General features: G+C 41.9%; 1 protein-coding gene across 3 annotated transcripts in view; it reads right to left on the reverse strand.

Moving 5' to 3' along the window:
* The window catches only part of grk6 (G protein-coupled receptor kinase 6), a 38,975-nt gene that overhangs the window by 2,359 nt on the left and 19,492 nt on the right, over positions 1 to 17,124 (reverse strand). For 2 of the 3 annotated variants that reach the window (XM_057820864.1, XM_057820866.1), the window contains 12 exons: positions 13,877 to 13,954; positions 13,708 to 13,808; positions 12,300 to 12,392; positions 12,111 to 12,174; positions 7,036 to 7,176; positions 5,909 to 6,099; positions 5,803 to 5,840; positions 5,034 to 5,123; positions 3,256 to 3,464; positions 2,219 to 2,356; positions 1,889 to 2,026; positions 1,685 to 1,819 (listed from right to left, as the gene is read on the reverse strand). In XM_057820864.1, coding sequence (XP_057676847.1) covers positions 1,685 to 1,819; positions 1,889 to 2,026; positions 2,219 to 2,356; positions 3,256 to 3,464; positions 5,034 to 5,123; positions 5,803 to 5,840; positions 5,909 to 6,099; positions 7,036 to 7,176; positions 12,111 to 12,174; positions 12,300 to 12,392; positions 13,708 to 13,808; positions 13,877 to 13,954 — 1,416 coding nt within the window. The remainder of the gene's footprint in view (positions 1 to 1,684; positions 1,820 to 1,888; positions 2,027 to 2,218; positions 2,357 to 3,255; positions 3,465 to 5,033; positions 5,124 to 5,802; positions 5,841 to 5,908; positions 6,100 to 7,035; positions 7,177 to 12,110; positions 12,175 to 12,299; positions 12,393 to 13,707; positions 13,809 to 13,876; positions 13,955 to 17,124) is intronic. The other variant, XM_057820865.1, reaches the window with a different exon arrangement.

Here is a 17,124-nt window from a genome sequence, read left to right on the forward strand (position 1 = left end):
ACAGATGGACTCGGACTACTAATAGGATGTTTTGCTCATGTGGTAAACATACCTGCTAAGAGAGCAGTAGCAATCAACAGTGTGCCCCGCCTCACTTTACAAACAGCAAAGATTGCTCTCAGCACTTTTATACAAAATTTCAGTAAGAAGTAAGCACATAAATATTATGCACTACAATGCATGTTTATATGATAGCATTGTTATTTTTGCTTGTTACCAAAATAAACAAACAAACAAAAAAACACTTGTATTTTTTGTTTCAGAGCGTTAAATGTATTGAAACGAATCGAAAATCGTGTCCCTCGTATCGAAAATCGTACCGAACCGTGACTTAACTGTATCGTTGCATCCCTATTGTTAACTATTGTGCAGGTCGGACTTTCAGTAGCAAAATTAGTGGTGTGTACCCCACCTCCTCAACATTGGCGTTTTTGACATCACTAAAGGCCCAAGTACACTGCATGCGTGATCGTTGCGGTTCCGGTCCGGTTCGGTGTTGCCTGCGTGCCACGCAGTCCGTCAAAAACAGGCAAATCATACCGGCTGCTGCACGGCTGCGGTCCGCCAACCTCGTCCCCCCGCCCCATCATCCCCCCGTGAGCTCTCGCGTGATCGCGCGCAATAATGTGCCACCTAAAACAACGAAAAACACACGGAGTCTATACTCATCAGAGAAGCAGAGACAGAGCACATATTTTCTTTGCATATTGATATTATAGTTAATCTGGAATTAAGAGACAGACATGACTGCATCATGATGAGATCAGGACAGAAAAACACACATAATAGGACACCTTGCAGCTTCCTTTTTTATATTGTCCTTATAGAAAGGATCTGCTGCATCATAAATGATTTTGTGGGTTTCCACCTCCATGATGAAGCGCTCATCATCCATCTTCGCTCGTGTTTAAACCGTGATTAGGCACCTGGGTTGTTACGTCCAGGCCCAGCTCGCCCAAAAATAGAAAATAGCCTATACCATCCGGCAGGCATGCGGCACGCCGGAGGTGGTTCGCAGTCAAGCCGGAGCACTGACGCGGCCGGTATACGTTGAACAATAGGATATAATGGGAACGGATTGGCTCCGGCGCTATTTTTTACCGGAGTCGAACCGGAAACGCAACGATCACGCATGCGGTGTACTTGGGCCCTTACAGTGGTTGCTGCTGCTGCTGCTGCTGCTGCTGCTGCTGCTGCTGGCCGAAAAAAAAATTCTAATATCCCTCGTCTTCGAAGGGGGCAAAGGAGGTGGCATGTTGTCAAAATGTTGTATTTCTGTCTGGGCTGTGAGTGCGTGTGTGTTTGGGTGTCATGTCATCAGCCAATCAAATGTGTGTTTGAGGGGGGAAATGGACTGGCACATTCAGCGAGTGAAAAGGGGTAAATGTCAGTCTGGACATAATGAAGGTATTCACTTAATAATGGTGGGGTCAATTCTATCCTTACAACACATGGAAAGACAAGCAAAATGACATATGTAACTGAAGTCATTTTATAATGCAAAATTAGGTTGCTTATAAGTTGGTGGGAACAATTTGAGCATCCTGGAAAGTTGCTAGTGTTATGTCCCTATGCAAACCTACGCCCTTGCACGCGAATGATCCTAGGCAGAGCTCCCAGGTCAAATGGATTGGACTTCTGTCACCGCTGATGGCAGTGAAACGTGAAGGCGCTCCCCACCCACCTGTCTCCCGAATAGCCGCTGCAAGAGCCCTTGTTTGGGCGGCGGCGACGGCTGTCCCCGCCAGTCCAGGTCCGGGGACACCGCACCGTCGGGATAGAAAATGTTGAGCTCACTGAAACATTCCGTCTCTATCATCTGAGAGACCCAAAAAAAATGGCAACCGGGTTTTGATCCATTTCAGACCTGGACGTGCCGTGGCGTTACCTCGTTCTGCCAGGGAATGGAGACGCTGCCGGTGGAAAATTTGCTGTAAAAGGAGTCGTCTTTGGGTTCCAGCTCCACGCCTTTCACAGTGGAGAACTGCTCGATGTCCAGCACGTCTTTGCAGTAGATGGCCTGCGGCTGGGACACGTACAGTACATTTGTCATTTAGAAGACATATTTACGATGAGGTGACGCGAGTATAGCAACTCATCCTCAGATAAGATTGTGAAGCGCTTCCTCATTGGCAGCCACTGACAACCATAGACGTCAAATCCGTTCTATTGCCGTCCGTGGCGGCCAATGGTAATCCATTTCATCGGGAAGATTTACATCAGGTATGAAAGGCGCCTGTAACATTCCGGCCTCCAGCCTTTTGAAATTGATGGAGTGAAAGATAGGGTGAGCCTTGACCACGGAAGCGCCCCCTCCCTGGCAGCCGAGTCTCTCTTTGGGGTCTTTCGTAAGCAGCTGGGGGGAAAAGTAAAAAAAAAAATTGGGATGATTTTATCGTGATTGCCATCAAATTAGTCACAGAAGATAAAACAAGTGCATATCACATTTTAAGTGTAGGTGGTTGGAAGTACTGTGGTGATTTTTTGTAGTGCTGCTTTAACGATTAATTGATGAACTCGAGTAATTTGATTAGAAAAAAAACATTCAAATTTTGCTGCTTCGAGTATCAGATAAATTAGAGTAATGTTGTAATGGTTTTTTTTTAAAGTGTTTGCATTTAGTTTTATTGATTTGGGTGGATACACTGCCCACTAGTGGGAACAGTGAATATGACATAATTCCATTACCGCAGATGAATTCAGCTTCTCCCTGTTAAGGCCAACATAAGTTAAGCTTTTGTTTGAGCTAATATGTTTTTGTACGCATTTGTAATTTAGTTTGTGGGTATATTAAGCCGTATTTTGTGTGATTGAACAATTTGTTAAGAACATTGTCAAAAAAACATTAGCATTTAAGCTAGCAGACTTTTGCTGTGCAAGTTAGCCAATTGTTCTTTTGTTGTACTTAGATCCTCATTTATTTATTTTAAACTCAGGTATTTAATTTATTTCAAAATGAAAGTGCAATTCTGCATAGTTTGAAGAAACACTCTGCTATTTTATTTTGTACTCGCATGTTATGCTCTTTTGAAAGTGCAATCTTAGCAAGCCTTGGTTTTACATCTCCTAAAATTGATTCTGCAACGCATGAAATGTTCCTAATCCATTATTCAAACTAACTAGTTGATAGATTAATCGACGACGAAAATAATCAATAGCCGCAGCCCTAGTTTTTGGTTTCTATTTGTTCGCAAGTTTCTCATCCCTCGTTCAAAGAAAAATATTTGGTCGCAGCGATTGTCGAAAAAGCCTCACCGCTTGACAGAGCGACCGGGCTTCTTCGGAGAATTTTTCCGAGTATTCTTCCTGCGCCTCCTTGACCAGCCGCTCCACCTCCTCCCGCTTGATCTTCTTCTTTCTCTGCTGAAACGGCGACTGGCCCTCAATCATCTCGTACAGCAGGCATCCCAGCGCCCACCAGTCGGGGCTGAAGGTGTAGCACTCGTTCATCACCACTTCGGGAGCTGAGGGAGGAAGAGAGACGACGTGCCGTCCGCCGTTTGGCTTCTCGGAAGAGGCGACTTTACCGAGTTGTATTTGTGCCACCATTCTGAGCGAGCGATTCAAGATTTTGAGCATGCAATGATAGATTTTGAACACAGAAAAATTGAGCAAAAAAAATGTGCGTTTTACCCGCTCACAACCCCACCCCCTCTCTCCCGACCGTTTGTCTTCTGTGCACGCTCTGTCTGGCACACACGTTCTAAATGTGGCACGAAGCCGGCCAATCAGAGAGCCGGCGGAAGATTACTTGTTACATTCGCTCGGAAAAAGCAAAGGAGACAGACTTGGACGGGAAAAGGGTGACTTTTTTGGAAACAACGTACAACATTAGTTATTAGTATGGTTACGGATTATTGGCACCCCTGGAATATTTCCAGAAAATACAGCATTTCTCACAGAAATGAATGAAATTACAGTATAGTGTTCTTTTCTTTGTAGGCCTCATTCTTTTTTCCGGCACCGGATGCCTTGACAGTGTGCAAGGAGTCATGAAATATGAAGACTATCAAAATGTTTTGAGCCGGTCACGGGTGTTCCAACAGGACATTAACCCCAAACATACCTCAAATAGCACCAAGAAATGGTTGGGGACCAGTGCCCAGTGCCAAAAAAAGAATGAGACCTACAAAGAAAAGAATACAGTGCCGAGAGTCAAACATGGTGGAGGTTCAATGATGTTTTGGGGTTGTTTTGCTGCCTCTGGTACTCGGTGCCTTGACAGTGTGCAAGGAGTCACGAAATATGGAGACAATCAAAATGTTTCGGGCTGGAATGTAGCGTGTAGTGTCAGAAAACTGGGTCTGCGTCAGAGGTCATGGGTGTTCCAACAGGACAATGATCCAAAACAGATCTCAAATAGCACCAAGAAATGGTCGGAGACAAAGCGCTGGAGGATTCTGAGGTGGCCATCGATGAGACCGGATCTAAATCATATTGAATATTAGGAGATATCTCCAAATTGCAGTTGCAAGAAGGCACGCTTCAAATCGGAAAGACCTGGAACAGTTCACAAAACAAGAGTGGTCCAAAATTCCACCTGAAAGGTGCATGAAACTTGTTGATGGTTATAGGAAGCATTTGCTTTCTTTTGTTCCTTATAAAGGATGCGCTACCAAATATTGAGTTGAAGGTGCCAACAATTTTGTCCAGCCTATTTTGTTTGCATTCTTGGTAAAATTGTGTACATTTTGGCTTTTCTCTTCAGCTTTTTTGTGTTTCCCAATGCACATCCAAGAAATAAACATATTCACACTGAAAACATTTGTAATTACATGAATTTCTGTGAGAAATGCTGTATTTTCTGGGAAAATTCCAGGTGTGCCAATAATTTTGTGCATGACTGTACGTTATAGAACTTGTTGTTCTCCTGCAATTATGGAGCACGGAGTAGATGTTTTCTTTTGCTATCTCAATGTATATTTCTATGCTCAAAATCTTGAATTGCTTGTTCAATCTTTTCTGTGCTGAAGATCTATCATCGCTCGCTCAGAATCGTGGCACAAATACATTTCCGTACGAGTGGCTCTTACCCATGTATCCCACCGTGCCCACCCGTCCTCTTATGGTTTGGCCCTCCGGTACGTGCACGGCCAGACCCAGGTCCGATATCCTGATGTGTCCTGAACAGTAATAAGAATGGGATTTGCCTCAAAAGTCAAACAAAGCTATAGAACGTGTGCGTTGGCAGACTGACTCGTTCTTGGCCACAGTACACAAAAAATGGGCTTAACTTAGGTCCAAAAATGAAGTAAAGCAGTATCTGCATCGTCATTTCTATTTTCCTATTACGTTTTGAAATGAAATAACCATTAAATCGATGAATATTTAAAAATCTATTATAAACATGATCTACCTTTTAACATTAGACATTACGTACTAGATGAGGAGTGTCCAACTCATTTTGGTTCGCGGGGCACACTTATGGCAATTAGATCTCATGCATGTGGGTGGGCCTAAATCGAGGAACGGGTCCACCACCACGAGGATTATTTTGTTTCCCAAAAAAAGATCCAAAGATTTTATGTTTAAAGACTATTGAAAAGAACATCTAACAGTGGCGGTTTTTCTGAAACGGGCCAAGATGAGGCCATATGTTACCCAGAAGGGCCAAGTTTCATTGCTATCTTTGTTCACCCGGAGAAGCTTGATAGAGTGAGTTCACTTAAATTCACTCACACTGCCGAGCACATCCTCTCACTTGCACATTGAATGAGTTGCCACAGCACGCTTCAGACTGCGTACCAATCTTCAAGAGGATTATCGCATTTGTGATTCACTGTATATGATGCGCCGACTCACCGTGGTCGTCGAGCAGGATATTTTCAGGTTTCAGGTCTCTGTGGGGCCAAAACATAAGTCAGAAAGGAGATTTTTTTAAAAAATGGTAACGGGTACACTTCTTCACCGGTAGGCAATGTTCTCCTTGTGCAGGTCCTCTAAACCGCAGCAGATCTCGGCCGAGTAGAAGACGGCCCTCCTTTCGTCGAAGCCCGCTTCGCCCATGTGGTAGATGTGAAACTTCAGGTCGCCGCCGTTCATGAGCGTCAGAACAAGACACAGGGTGTCCTTGGTCTCGTAGGCGTACGCCAAGCTCACCTGGAGAGCGCAGAGGGACTTTTGAACCGGCGTTACCTATCCAACCCATTTCAACTGGGAGTGAACGATGACGTTTCGGCGCCGTCGACGGCTACTTTTGAGATTCGGTGGCAAAAACAATGATTTCCACGAAAACGACAAAAGAGACTTGACGGAACGCTGTCCAGCTTACAAATTGCGCACGTACAAAAAACCCGATTGACCCTAAACTGAAATGGGTGGAATAAAGAAACAAACAGAGGGACTTTTCTATTTTCTCGTGACTATGTCAGATACAAGAGAGATGAGTGAAACAGCTTGTTGTTATAAATCTTAGGTGTCTGCAAATAGAAGTCAAAGACTTCTTTGATGCAGTCCCAGCCAAATGAGCGGAATGGACTATGAGATTGATCACTGAGATTGCTGCGTTAGCCATGAAGTAAACACATTTGGAGAAAATAGAAAGGGCTAGGCCATGTATCCCTGAGGTACACCTGAAATACGTATAAGATGCCGCTCCTTGAATTTTGTTTCCTTTTTTTCCCAACCTCTGAGAGGTACAAGTTGCTAAATTGTTGCTACTACACACGCTGCACTTGGTGGGTTTTCTTGAAGTTAGGATGGCAACATACTGTACGATCGGTCACATCAATAGAAGCGCCTTGTACGACTCGGTCACGTGACCCGAGGCTGGCTTCGAGTTTTCGCAATTTGGCAATCCAAAAACAAACAGCTTCCCTTAAAGTGTGGGATGGCAAATCATGTGGGTCCAGCTCAGAGGTTGCAAACACAAACGCACAGTCAAATTCCACAAAACAAAGAAATCAATTGAAAGCAATTCCATTCACGCAAAACATTCCAAATAATCAAGTCCATCGTGGCTTTTTTGTGCAACGCCAACAGATTCCGGCCCAGTGTACGAAATGAATTAGCGAGCGACGAAAATGTCAAACTCACCACAAATCGGCTGTTGACTTTCTCCAGGATCTGCTTCTCATTGAGCGCCATGGACTCGCCTTTGCGCTTTTTGATCCTCTTCTTCTCTAGCTTTTTGCAAGCGTACATTTTCCCCGTGGCCCGCACCTGACACGCACACACCTGGAGGGGAAAAACACCACAAAGCTGAAATGTGGATACTGTCAATTCTGGACTATACGTCGCACCACCCATTAGGGCTGAATGATACTGGAAAACAAATATATAAACAGTGCCCTCCATAATTATTGGATTTATAATAATTATGTGTTTTTTAGCTTCTAATAATGGTTTTTTTTCTCTAAATAATATGGGACCTTAATGGAAAAAAAGAGAAGACTCCAACCTTCAATACAAGTGCATTTATTCAGTGGGGGAAAAATCCCACATAAAGATCAAATAATGTGTGTCACAATTATTAAAACCCCTGGTGTTAATACTTTGTACAACCCCCTTTTGCCAACAAAACAGCACCTAATCTTCTCCTATCATGTTTCACAAGATGGGAAAAGACAGAAAGAGGGATGTTCAGCCATTCCTCTTTGCAGAATCTCTCTAAATCATCCAGAGACCTGGGTCCTCTCCTCTGCAGCTCACCCCACAGGTTTTCAATGGGGTTGAGGTCTGGGGACTGAGATGGCCATGGGTGGAGCTTGATTTTGTGTCTGGTGAACCATTTCTGTGTATACTTGGCCATATGTTTAGGGTCATTGTCTTGCTGAAAGACCCAGTGACGACCCATCTTCAGCTTTCGGGCAACAGATTTTGATTTCAAATGTCCTGGTATTTCAAAGCATTCATGAAGCCATGCACCCTAACAAGGTTCCCAGGGCCTTTGGAAGCCAAACAGCCCCACAACATCACTGACCCACCCCTATACTTCACAGTGGGTATGAGGTGCTTTTCAGCATGTGCATCATTGGTGGCATGCCAGATCCACTTAGAGTGTTTGTTGCCAAAAAGCTCAATCTTGGTCTCATCTGACCAAAGCACACAGTCCCAGTTGAAGCCCCAATACCGCTTGGCGAACTCCAGACATTTGCGTTTATGATTGTGAGTGAGGAAAGGTTTTCTCCGTGCATGCCTCCCAAACAGCTTGTTGGCGTGTAGACAGCACCTCATAACCACTGTGAAGTATGGGGGTTGGTCAGTATGGCCAAATCTACACAGAAATGGTTCACCAGACACAAAATCAAGCTCCTCCCATGGCCATCTCAGTCCCCAGACCTTGTTTTGTTGGCAAAAGGGGGTTGTACAAAGTATTAACACCAGGGGTGCTAATAATTGTGACACACCTTATTTGATGTCAAATAATTATTTCTTTATGTGGGATTTTTTTCCCCACTCAATAAATGCACTTGTATTGAAGGTTGGATTTTTCTCTTTTTTTCCATTAAGGTCCCATATTATTAAGAAAAAAAATATTAGAAGCTAAAAAACACATAATTATTATAAATCCAATAATTATGGAGGGCACTGTATATTTTGACTTTCTGTGGGCTTGCAATATACAGTATATTGCAATATTAACACTTTTCACCAGATGACTTGAATAGCTCTGTTAGGGAAGACTTTAACGGACTCACCATGACCATTATTGTGAACAGTGTTGTTAATCTTACTTTCAAAAAGTAATTAATTATAGTTACAAATGACTTCTCCCAAAAAGTAATTGTGTTAGTAACTCAGTTACCCTAATGTAAGAGTAATTAGTTACTTGGTAAAGTAATTGGTGATAATGTTGATGTTTTTTTTTCTCCTAATTTAAGAAGAAAAAAAACAGGTCACATTATGTGAAGTTTAAAAGGTTTTTGGGACAATTGGCCCGAGCCCAATTATTTACCCTAATGTACCCTTTACCCTGAATCAACCGTTAAAAGTTGTTAAAATTGCTCCCATTATTGCATTAGTTCCCTTCTGTCTACTTTTGACATGTGGAAGTTATAAAACTGTTTCATTATTTAAAGATAGATTCAAGTCAAGTTTTTGTATTTTAGATAAAAAGTTACTTCGGTTCGCTAGGAAGGTTCTCTACAACAGAGCCTTCCTAAGAAGTTTACTGCTTTAAGATGGCGGCTGTTTACTAACGCATCTATTTCCTATACTGTACATGTTGCTAACTCCGCCGTGTCTGTCATTTCGCATCTAGTTCTATATATACTGTATGTGATATCTACCATGCCTACCATATCATGTGGGCATAGTTTGTAGGCTATCGGCTACAGTCAGTAATAATCGGAGCCACCTAGCATCGCGTTGGCTCAGCGTCACAACTTTTTTGCCTCCTCCCCACTCCTGCTCTGCTCTGTCGTCTCGGTGAGTCTGTCTCCCTCAGACTTTTCTCGTGTCATTCAACCAATATAGTAACGCATAGTAATGCACGCCTTTCCATCCTCAGTAACAGTAACAGCGTTGCCAAGATGAGAAAAGTAATTCATTAGATTACTCACTACTGAAAAAAATAACGCCGTTATATTCTAACGCCGTTATAAACAACACTGATTGTGAATGAGGATGATTTCCATGTCTCTGCACACTTGCTGCTTTTATGAAGCAAAACGACGTTCAAAAAAACAATTGTATGCCCTGCGATGGGACTACTGCCCATGCGCACATCACGATGGCGATGTTCAAATGATATATTGTACAGGCCCAATCAAGATATGGCTGAAAACACAGACAAGGCTGAAAAAGCAGTTTCTGCTCTTGCACCCCTCTTTAAAATAAACTGCTGTATTTTAAGCCAAAAGAACTGTTGTGTTTTGATAGAACATTATGTCTATATACTGCCATAGCAGTTTCATGGCGCATGAAGCCCCGAACTATTTTTAATTTGTCTGTTTTACCCTGGAGATCCCCGTTTAAAGACACCGCGCAACCGCTTTTTTTTTCAACCTAGCCGTAAAAAGAAGCTAAGTAATTTTATTATTCGAAATGTCTGTCGTTTTTAGCTTAGAATCATTAATTGATGTCTAACATTAAAAACAAAACAAAACAAAACAAAAAAAGAACAATCATTCACTGGCATATTTTAAACTTTTAAATAAATGACGTCACAATTTAAAAAATGGTGTCTGAAAATAAGTCAAGGATATCGACCTCATAACTATCGCTTGATTTTCTTTTTTGGGTACTGTCGCATTTTCCCCGATATTTTAGATGATAAATTATCGATCCAAACAAAGAAAATTGGGGTGGGGGGGGAACGTTTAAAAGGGAAAATATATTAAAAAGAAAATCTCGACCACTCCTTGATGTCTGCAATTTCTGCATTGCAACCCTGGTTATATTACCATGTTTCACCCGTAAAATCACCCCAAAATCCGGCTGTGGCCATTCACAGCTGTGTCTTGACACTCGGTGATACATGCTACATGGAGTTTTTGGATCGAAAAAAGGTAAGTGCGCAATAATATCTCGTTAAAATCGTGGCGTCTTTAATTATGTTCTCTCATGCTCTCACCTCCAGTTAGGGTTTCGCTGTTTAATTATTTTTTTAAAATGCCCTCCTGTTCAAAATTTTTCTTCCCCCAGAAAATAGAGATTTTAAGGTGTATCACACATGCATATAGGACAATTTTGAAATGTGGCCAAATTGGGGGCCATATGTACCATGATTGTTTTTTTTTGTTTGTTTGTTTTTTTAATAGCATGTGTGCAAGCTTAAAACAAAAAGTTATAATAGATGATGGCATCTTAAAATAAGATCATCTTTGGTAAGAAAGTGTGTTCTCTGTAGCCTTTTCTCATGACCTGTGCTCACACATGAAAAGCACCGCCAACAGATAACCCATTGAGAGGTCAAATGCGTTGGAAGGCACATATAGATCAATATCTTTGATGTTATGGAAACGATGACGAGGTGGATGAATTGGTGCCCGGAGCCATCATTCGCACAAATACTCCTGTTGTGGCTGTTCATAAAACTGCATGCAGTGCAGCCAAATTCATAGAAGTCAGTATACATTTCTTCCGGACACGAGGTTTGGAATTTTCAGTCTGAAATCCTAACAACTCACTGGCTGGAGAAAAATGTACTTCTAAGGTTAGGTTCATACTACAGGTCTTAATGCATGAATCTGATTTTTTTCGTGTTTTTCCGACTCGAATGAGGCATTAACTTGACAGTCTGAACAGGACAAGTCGCATAGAAGTGGACCATTTCAAATCCGATCTGATGTGGTTCAAATCCAATCTGGGCCACATTTTTCCAGAACGTGGTGGCGGTCTGTACTGTCAAGTCTCCCAAATCGGAATTCACGCAGCAATTACGTCATCAAAGAGCGAGCGAGACGCTACGGTAGCGGAGCAGCTGTGCGTTATTGGCGCCTAGCTTGCATTGAACACGGCTTTTGGGGATGGGCCGGTGCTTGACAAGTCATAAAAAATAAAAATGGGTTGAGGATAAGCCTGAGAATGAGGTTTTCTCTCTGCTCTATATGAGCAATATTTCAACATTGCTTACACAACCGAGAGTCGGGGCAAACTGCCCGTATGTGTGTGTGACATACACGGACCGTGCGTGCATGCTATCGATCTATATATACTTTGAATATAAGCCTAAACGGGGATTATTTATGTCTGTTATTTGTGTCCTCTTTTTGAAAAGCAAAATATGATATCACTGGAATGACAGATGACAGCCAGCATGTGTGGCCATTTGTTTTGATGCTTCTGCGCATGCGGGTCTTCTCGCTCAGCGCGTGTCTGACTGCAAAGTAGTGCGCATGCATATTACTTGAATGGTCTAAATGGATAAAGTCAGTCTGAACGGGCACGCCAAAAAAACAGATATGAGAAAAAAATCGGATTTGCGCAGTATGAACCTAGCTTAAGAGTAATTTTAGCATGCCATGACTTGAGTAGATTTGTGAAGAAGAAACGCTACTCCTAATTCCACGACTAAATTGTACTCCATGTGCACCGTGGGGTTTGCAACATTCCCCGGCTCCTCGTATCGATGCAATAGACATCTATCACTGTCAACGGCCTGTTTGAAAAAAGTCCAAATATTCATTCCGACTTTGTTTTTGCCTACAACTTTTATCATGACTCACCTCTCCAAATCCTCCTTTCCCTAAAACTCTGTACTGTCTGAATGTATTCTTTGTCACCGGTTGCCTTGAAAACAAACAAACAAAGAAAAGTTCAAATTGAATGACCCAAACAGGCCACCTGCTCAAAACACGTTCATGATATAATCATTCACAGTTATTAACTCTTCCAGAGTGCTATAAAATACATACCTCTCCAGCCATTTCCACTGGAGGAACCTGTTGTAGTACATGCTGTCGAGGTAGTCTACAAAGGGGCTAACGCTCAAGTAGTCGTGGATCAATCTGGAAGCAAAAGAAGTAAAAGGAATACATATGTTGTTCTTTTTACAAGAAAAGTAGACGTAACCATTTTAAGTAACCAACGATTAATCGATTAACTTGAGTAATTTGATTAGAAAAAAAGATTCAAATTAAATTTTGCTGCTTCGAGGATTCGTTGCATTAAAGTGGTGTTATAATGATTTGTTTTGACAGTGTTTGCATTTACTTTTATTGATTTGGGTGTATACACTGTCCATTAGCTAGCGGCAACAGTGAATATGACATAACTTATTTCACATAGCTGAATCCAGCTGCTCCCTGTTAAGACCAACATAACCTAAGTGTTTATTTGAGCTAATGTTTTTATTAAATGCATTCGTAATTTCGTTTCCAGGTTTTTTTTTTTTTTTTTTGGGGGGGGGGGGGGTATGTGTTTTTTAACCGTTTGTTAAGAGCATTGTTAAAAAAAAAAAAAAAAAAAGTTAGCAATTTATAGCATTTAAGCTAGCGGACTTTTGCCATGTAAGTTAGCAAATTGTTCTTTTGTTGTGCTTACATCTTCATTTATTTTTTATACTGTTTGAGGCTCAGCTCAGGTATTTTAATATTTTTTGTTTCTTATCCGATTATTCGATTATTCAAAATAACTAGTTCACCGATTAATCGACTACTAAAATAATCAATAGCTGCAGCCCGAAACTATTTTGTGGATTAAACCAAAACAAAACAAAAAATTGGAGTCAATATGACCATGCAGAAATAGATTGGACGTCTATCACAGTCAATGGCAGCCAATCATTTAAAACAGGGGTCCCCGAAACTACGGCCTGCCTCCACTTTTGGTCCGGATTCCCCCCCACCGTCCAATAGTGTTATTTATTTCCTGGCATTTATCTATGAAGAACCGAGAGAGGGTTTTTGGTTATTATATATTTGATTAATAGTGTATTTTATAGATTTTATAGATTTGTAGATTATATTATTCATTCATTCATTCATTTTCCATGCCGCTTTTCCTCACGAGGGTCGCATTATATTATATTATATTATATTATATTTTATTTACTTTTGTTCCGTGAAGAATCCAGAAAGGGTTATTTGATTGTGGCTTTCTGAAAAACAAAAAATTTTTACATTTAGGCACTCCTGCAATCGTCACACTTTTTCTGTTACAAACTGACCCCGGCCCCTCATTAGAGAAGGGAAAAGTTATGTGGCCAACACAGGAAAAAGTTTGGGGACCACTGATTTAAAAGATGAAAATTGATATTATTCATTTATCTACAATCATGTCATGAAAGCAGGGTTAAGGTTTAGGTTCCGTGTCTGCTCTTACTTAGTGGAATCTTTAAAGAGTTCCTTGCACGCCTCCTGCTCCAGCCGCTCCGCACAGCGAGCCACGGCGCTCTCCTCCACCTCCGGCACGTAGTCCTCCGACTGTCGAGCGCAAACGCAAAGTTCAGCGAAAGTCACCGCACGGACGCTCGTGATACCAAATGATCAACCTTTGGACTGAAGAAGACGTCGACCAGTTCTTGAGCGCATTCCTTTCTCTTCTCGTCCGGCGCCACCTCGTACGATGCCTGCACGCGAGTGGGAAAATACGAATCGTGAGCAATGACATTCTTATCAAATGATGGTTATTTTCAAATGATTATAAATTTGGAAAATATTCCAGGGGTGCAGTATTTTCAATTGTAGTTTTCATTTGTACTTTTGTTTGTCCTAGCCACTTGAAATGGACAGGATGTCTATCGCCCTCGAATGCTGCCAAGGAGTTCCAATGATATATTATCACAGGCGGTTTTTGCTATGGGCAATGTGGGCGACCGCCCAGGGCGCAATCTATTTGGGGGCGCACAAGCGCCCTCCAGAAAAAATTTTTTTAAAAATCCGCTAGTTTTCTAGTCTAATATCGCTCATTTCCACGTCAAGTTAGTAGAGTGGGCGCTAGGGCGCCCCTTACTATCATGTCAACTGCTGCTGAGAGTCGTGTGTGTCAGAAGAAAAGGCAGGAGGAGACGGGAGGGGGATCAGCTGCTCGCAACTGCAGAGTGAGTGAGCAGGACGAGTCTCACTCACTCTCAGCGGAAAAGCAAGGAGGGGGGCGGGGGATAGACTGACCTCTCATGATCCCAGGCCACACAACACAAACTCCTGCTTCCAAATAAATTGTATTTCATTCATGAAATTAACATAGATATTATTAAATGTATCGGGCTATGACATAACCCAATAAATGTTTTTGTAAAATGTTAAAAAAAAAAAAAAAAAAAAAAAAAAAAAAAGAACAACGAATCTGTGCCTGCATCAACGTGTATTTGTTTACATCATGTCAATCTTGACTCTGGTGGTTGACGGACGGAAAAGGTGATGATGTCGAGTCGAGTCAAGGGTGCTGCATCATGGACAAACGACCAAAAAAACCATCAGGTGCCCAGTTCAGGAAGAGAAGGAAAGGAGAAGAGGAGAAACGTTCAAAAGATAAAGGTATGCAGGCCTCTATGAGTGACGTTAATTGCGTAATAATAACATAAAAAACGTAACACATTCTTGTGTTTGATGTCGGCGGGGGGGGGGGGGTAGTTTGGATGTCGTGGGTGGGGGGGGGGGGGGGGGGGGGGTACAAGCATGCAATTATCTACACCAGGGGTCTCAAATGTGCCGCCCGTCGGGAGCCCGCCTGACAGGCACCTTGTAGCTCATTCTGACAAAAAAAAAAATACTTGGCTAATAGGGCAAGGAACCGTCACAATCCAGATAAAAAGTGTACTAACATAATGATTCCATTGAAATATATTGCATGTAAAAGCTAAAAAAAATGTTACAAAACATGATTTACTTGGAAAGATAAACAAATGTGCAAAAGGGGGAAGCCACTGTTACCTCAGGTGTCTTTATTAGAGAACTAAAAAAAAAAAAAAGAAGAAAAAACACAGATGGGGGTGCGTTAAAAAAAAAAAAGTGCCCCTTAAGGAACATGGAGGATTTTTTTCTGTCAAAGCAGGGAAAAAAACACGGGTCGCAGCAGAAAAATAAATAAATATTTTTTTTTACATCGAAGCAAAAAAAATCTTGGAAGCTAATTTTGCTTCAAGAGTGTTTTTAATAACGGCTTTAGAGTGTAACAGCGCTATTTTTGTCAGTCGTGAGTAATCCAATTCATTACTTTCCCCATCTTTGCAACACCTTTACCGTTACTAAGGACATAAAGGCGTGCTTTACTATGCCTTACTACGTTGGTTGAATGACCTGAGAAATATCGGAGAGAAATGGAGGGAGCAGAGCGGGAGAGGGGAGGAGGGCAAGGGGGTTGTGACGCCGTTGCAAACGCGATGCTAGGTGGCTCGGAGCATTACCATAGCATTTGCGTTCTCGCTAGCACTAGCATTTAGCGTGGCGAGGTCATGTTAAACGCTCGGGAAACTTTTTACATATAGTTCGTGGCGTTCAGGTGGGTACAGTTAATTAAAAATAATGGACGGTTTTCTTGTTCGGTATGCATTGTCATCACCAAGTGGGCGTAGTGCTTCTTTGTAGATGCTACTTTTTTTTTTTTATTACCAAAAATAGTCACTTGACCTAAACTTTTCTTGAATGACGTATCCATAAACCGTGTGTGTGTGTTTTTTTTGTTTTTTTTTTAATCGAAACAGCTAGAGCAGATTTAGCCTCATCCGGATATTGAAAAATATATCTATATACAGGGGTGCACATAAGTGGTCCACATGCGCGCATGCGTACTGGACGGAGACAAACGCGCTGGCCCTCAACGGCTTCCATACGCTTTTGCGTACCGATGGCTGACCACTGTATTTGCTTGCGGCGGACACGAGAAAATAACTTCTCAAAATGTCATAGAGGCAGGCCCCACTGAGTAATTATTTCCGTGTTTCCCCACCCCCGTCAAAAGACAGACAGACGACCGAGACGTCACCGGAGCTACCAAAAAAAAGGACTTTTGTTGAAAAGTGGCTGCAGGAGGTACCATGGCTAGAAGCAAATGATGCTCGCACGGAAATGCGGTACAAAATGTGCCGTGAGAATCCCAATGTCGCTGATAAGAGCAGCGCATTTTATGTAGGGTCAAAGAACTTCAGCCATCCAAACTTTGAAAAGCATGAAAAAAACAGAGCATGTGGCAATCAAGCAAACTATCGATGTCAGACAGGACCCCACTCGCCCTATGGACAAGTGGCGGAATAAAGGTAATGAAGAACAGCGTCATGCACTGACAAACGTGTTTTTGATCACATTTTACAAAGCTAAACATGCACGTTCAATGAGGTCTTATGAGGAGGACATCCCACTTTTACAAAGGCTTGGAGTTAATGTGGGATCCGCATAATGCCCTTTATTTTGAATTGGTGCTTTTATGTTTATTTCTTTACATTTCACTTCAAAGTAATGGCAATTTTGTTGTTCCAGTTGATGTTAATCAAGCATTAATTGTTAATATAATGCATTAAAGTTAATTGGCTCTAAGTAAAGCTTGTCATAATTTTATCGCATCAGGCGGGTCGGCTCTCAAGCTCAATGAGGACCATGTCACATCTCCAGGTCCTCCTCTGAGAACCTGGGCAAAAAAAATATGTGCACCCTTGTCTATATATATTAGGGGTGTGACGGTACACACAAGTAACGCTTAAGTACAAGAGGAAAAAGGTCTTTTTCCACAGCATTTCAAAGTTAAAGTTTGTGTATCATTATGCTCTTACATAGGTGAAATGTTAAAAAATGTAAAAAGGGTGAA

Source organism: Corythoichthys intestinalis, chromosome 18 (assembly GCF_030265065.1).
Source record: "Corythoichthys intestinalis isolate RoL2023-P3 chromosome 18, ASM3026506v1, whole genome shotgun sequence".
Taxonomy (NCBI): Eukaryota; Metazoa; Chordata; class Actinopteri; order Syngnathiformes; family Syngnathidae; genus Corythoichthys; species Corythoichthys intestinalis.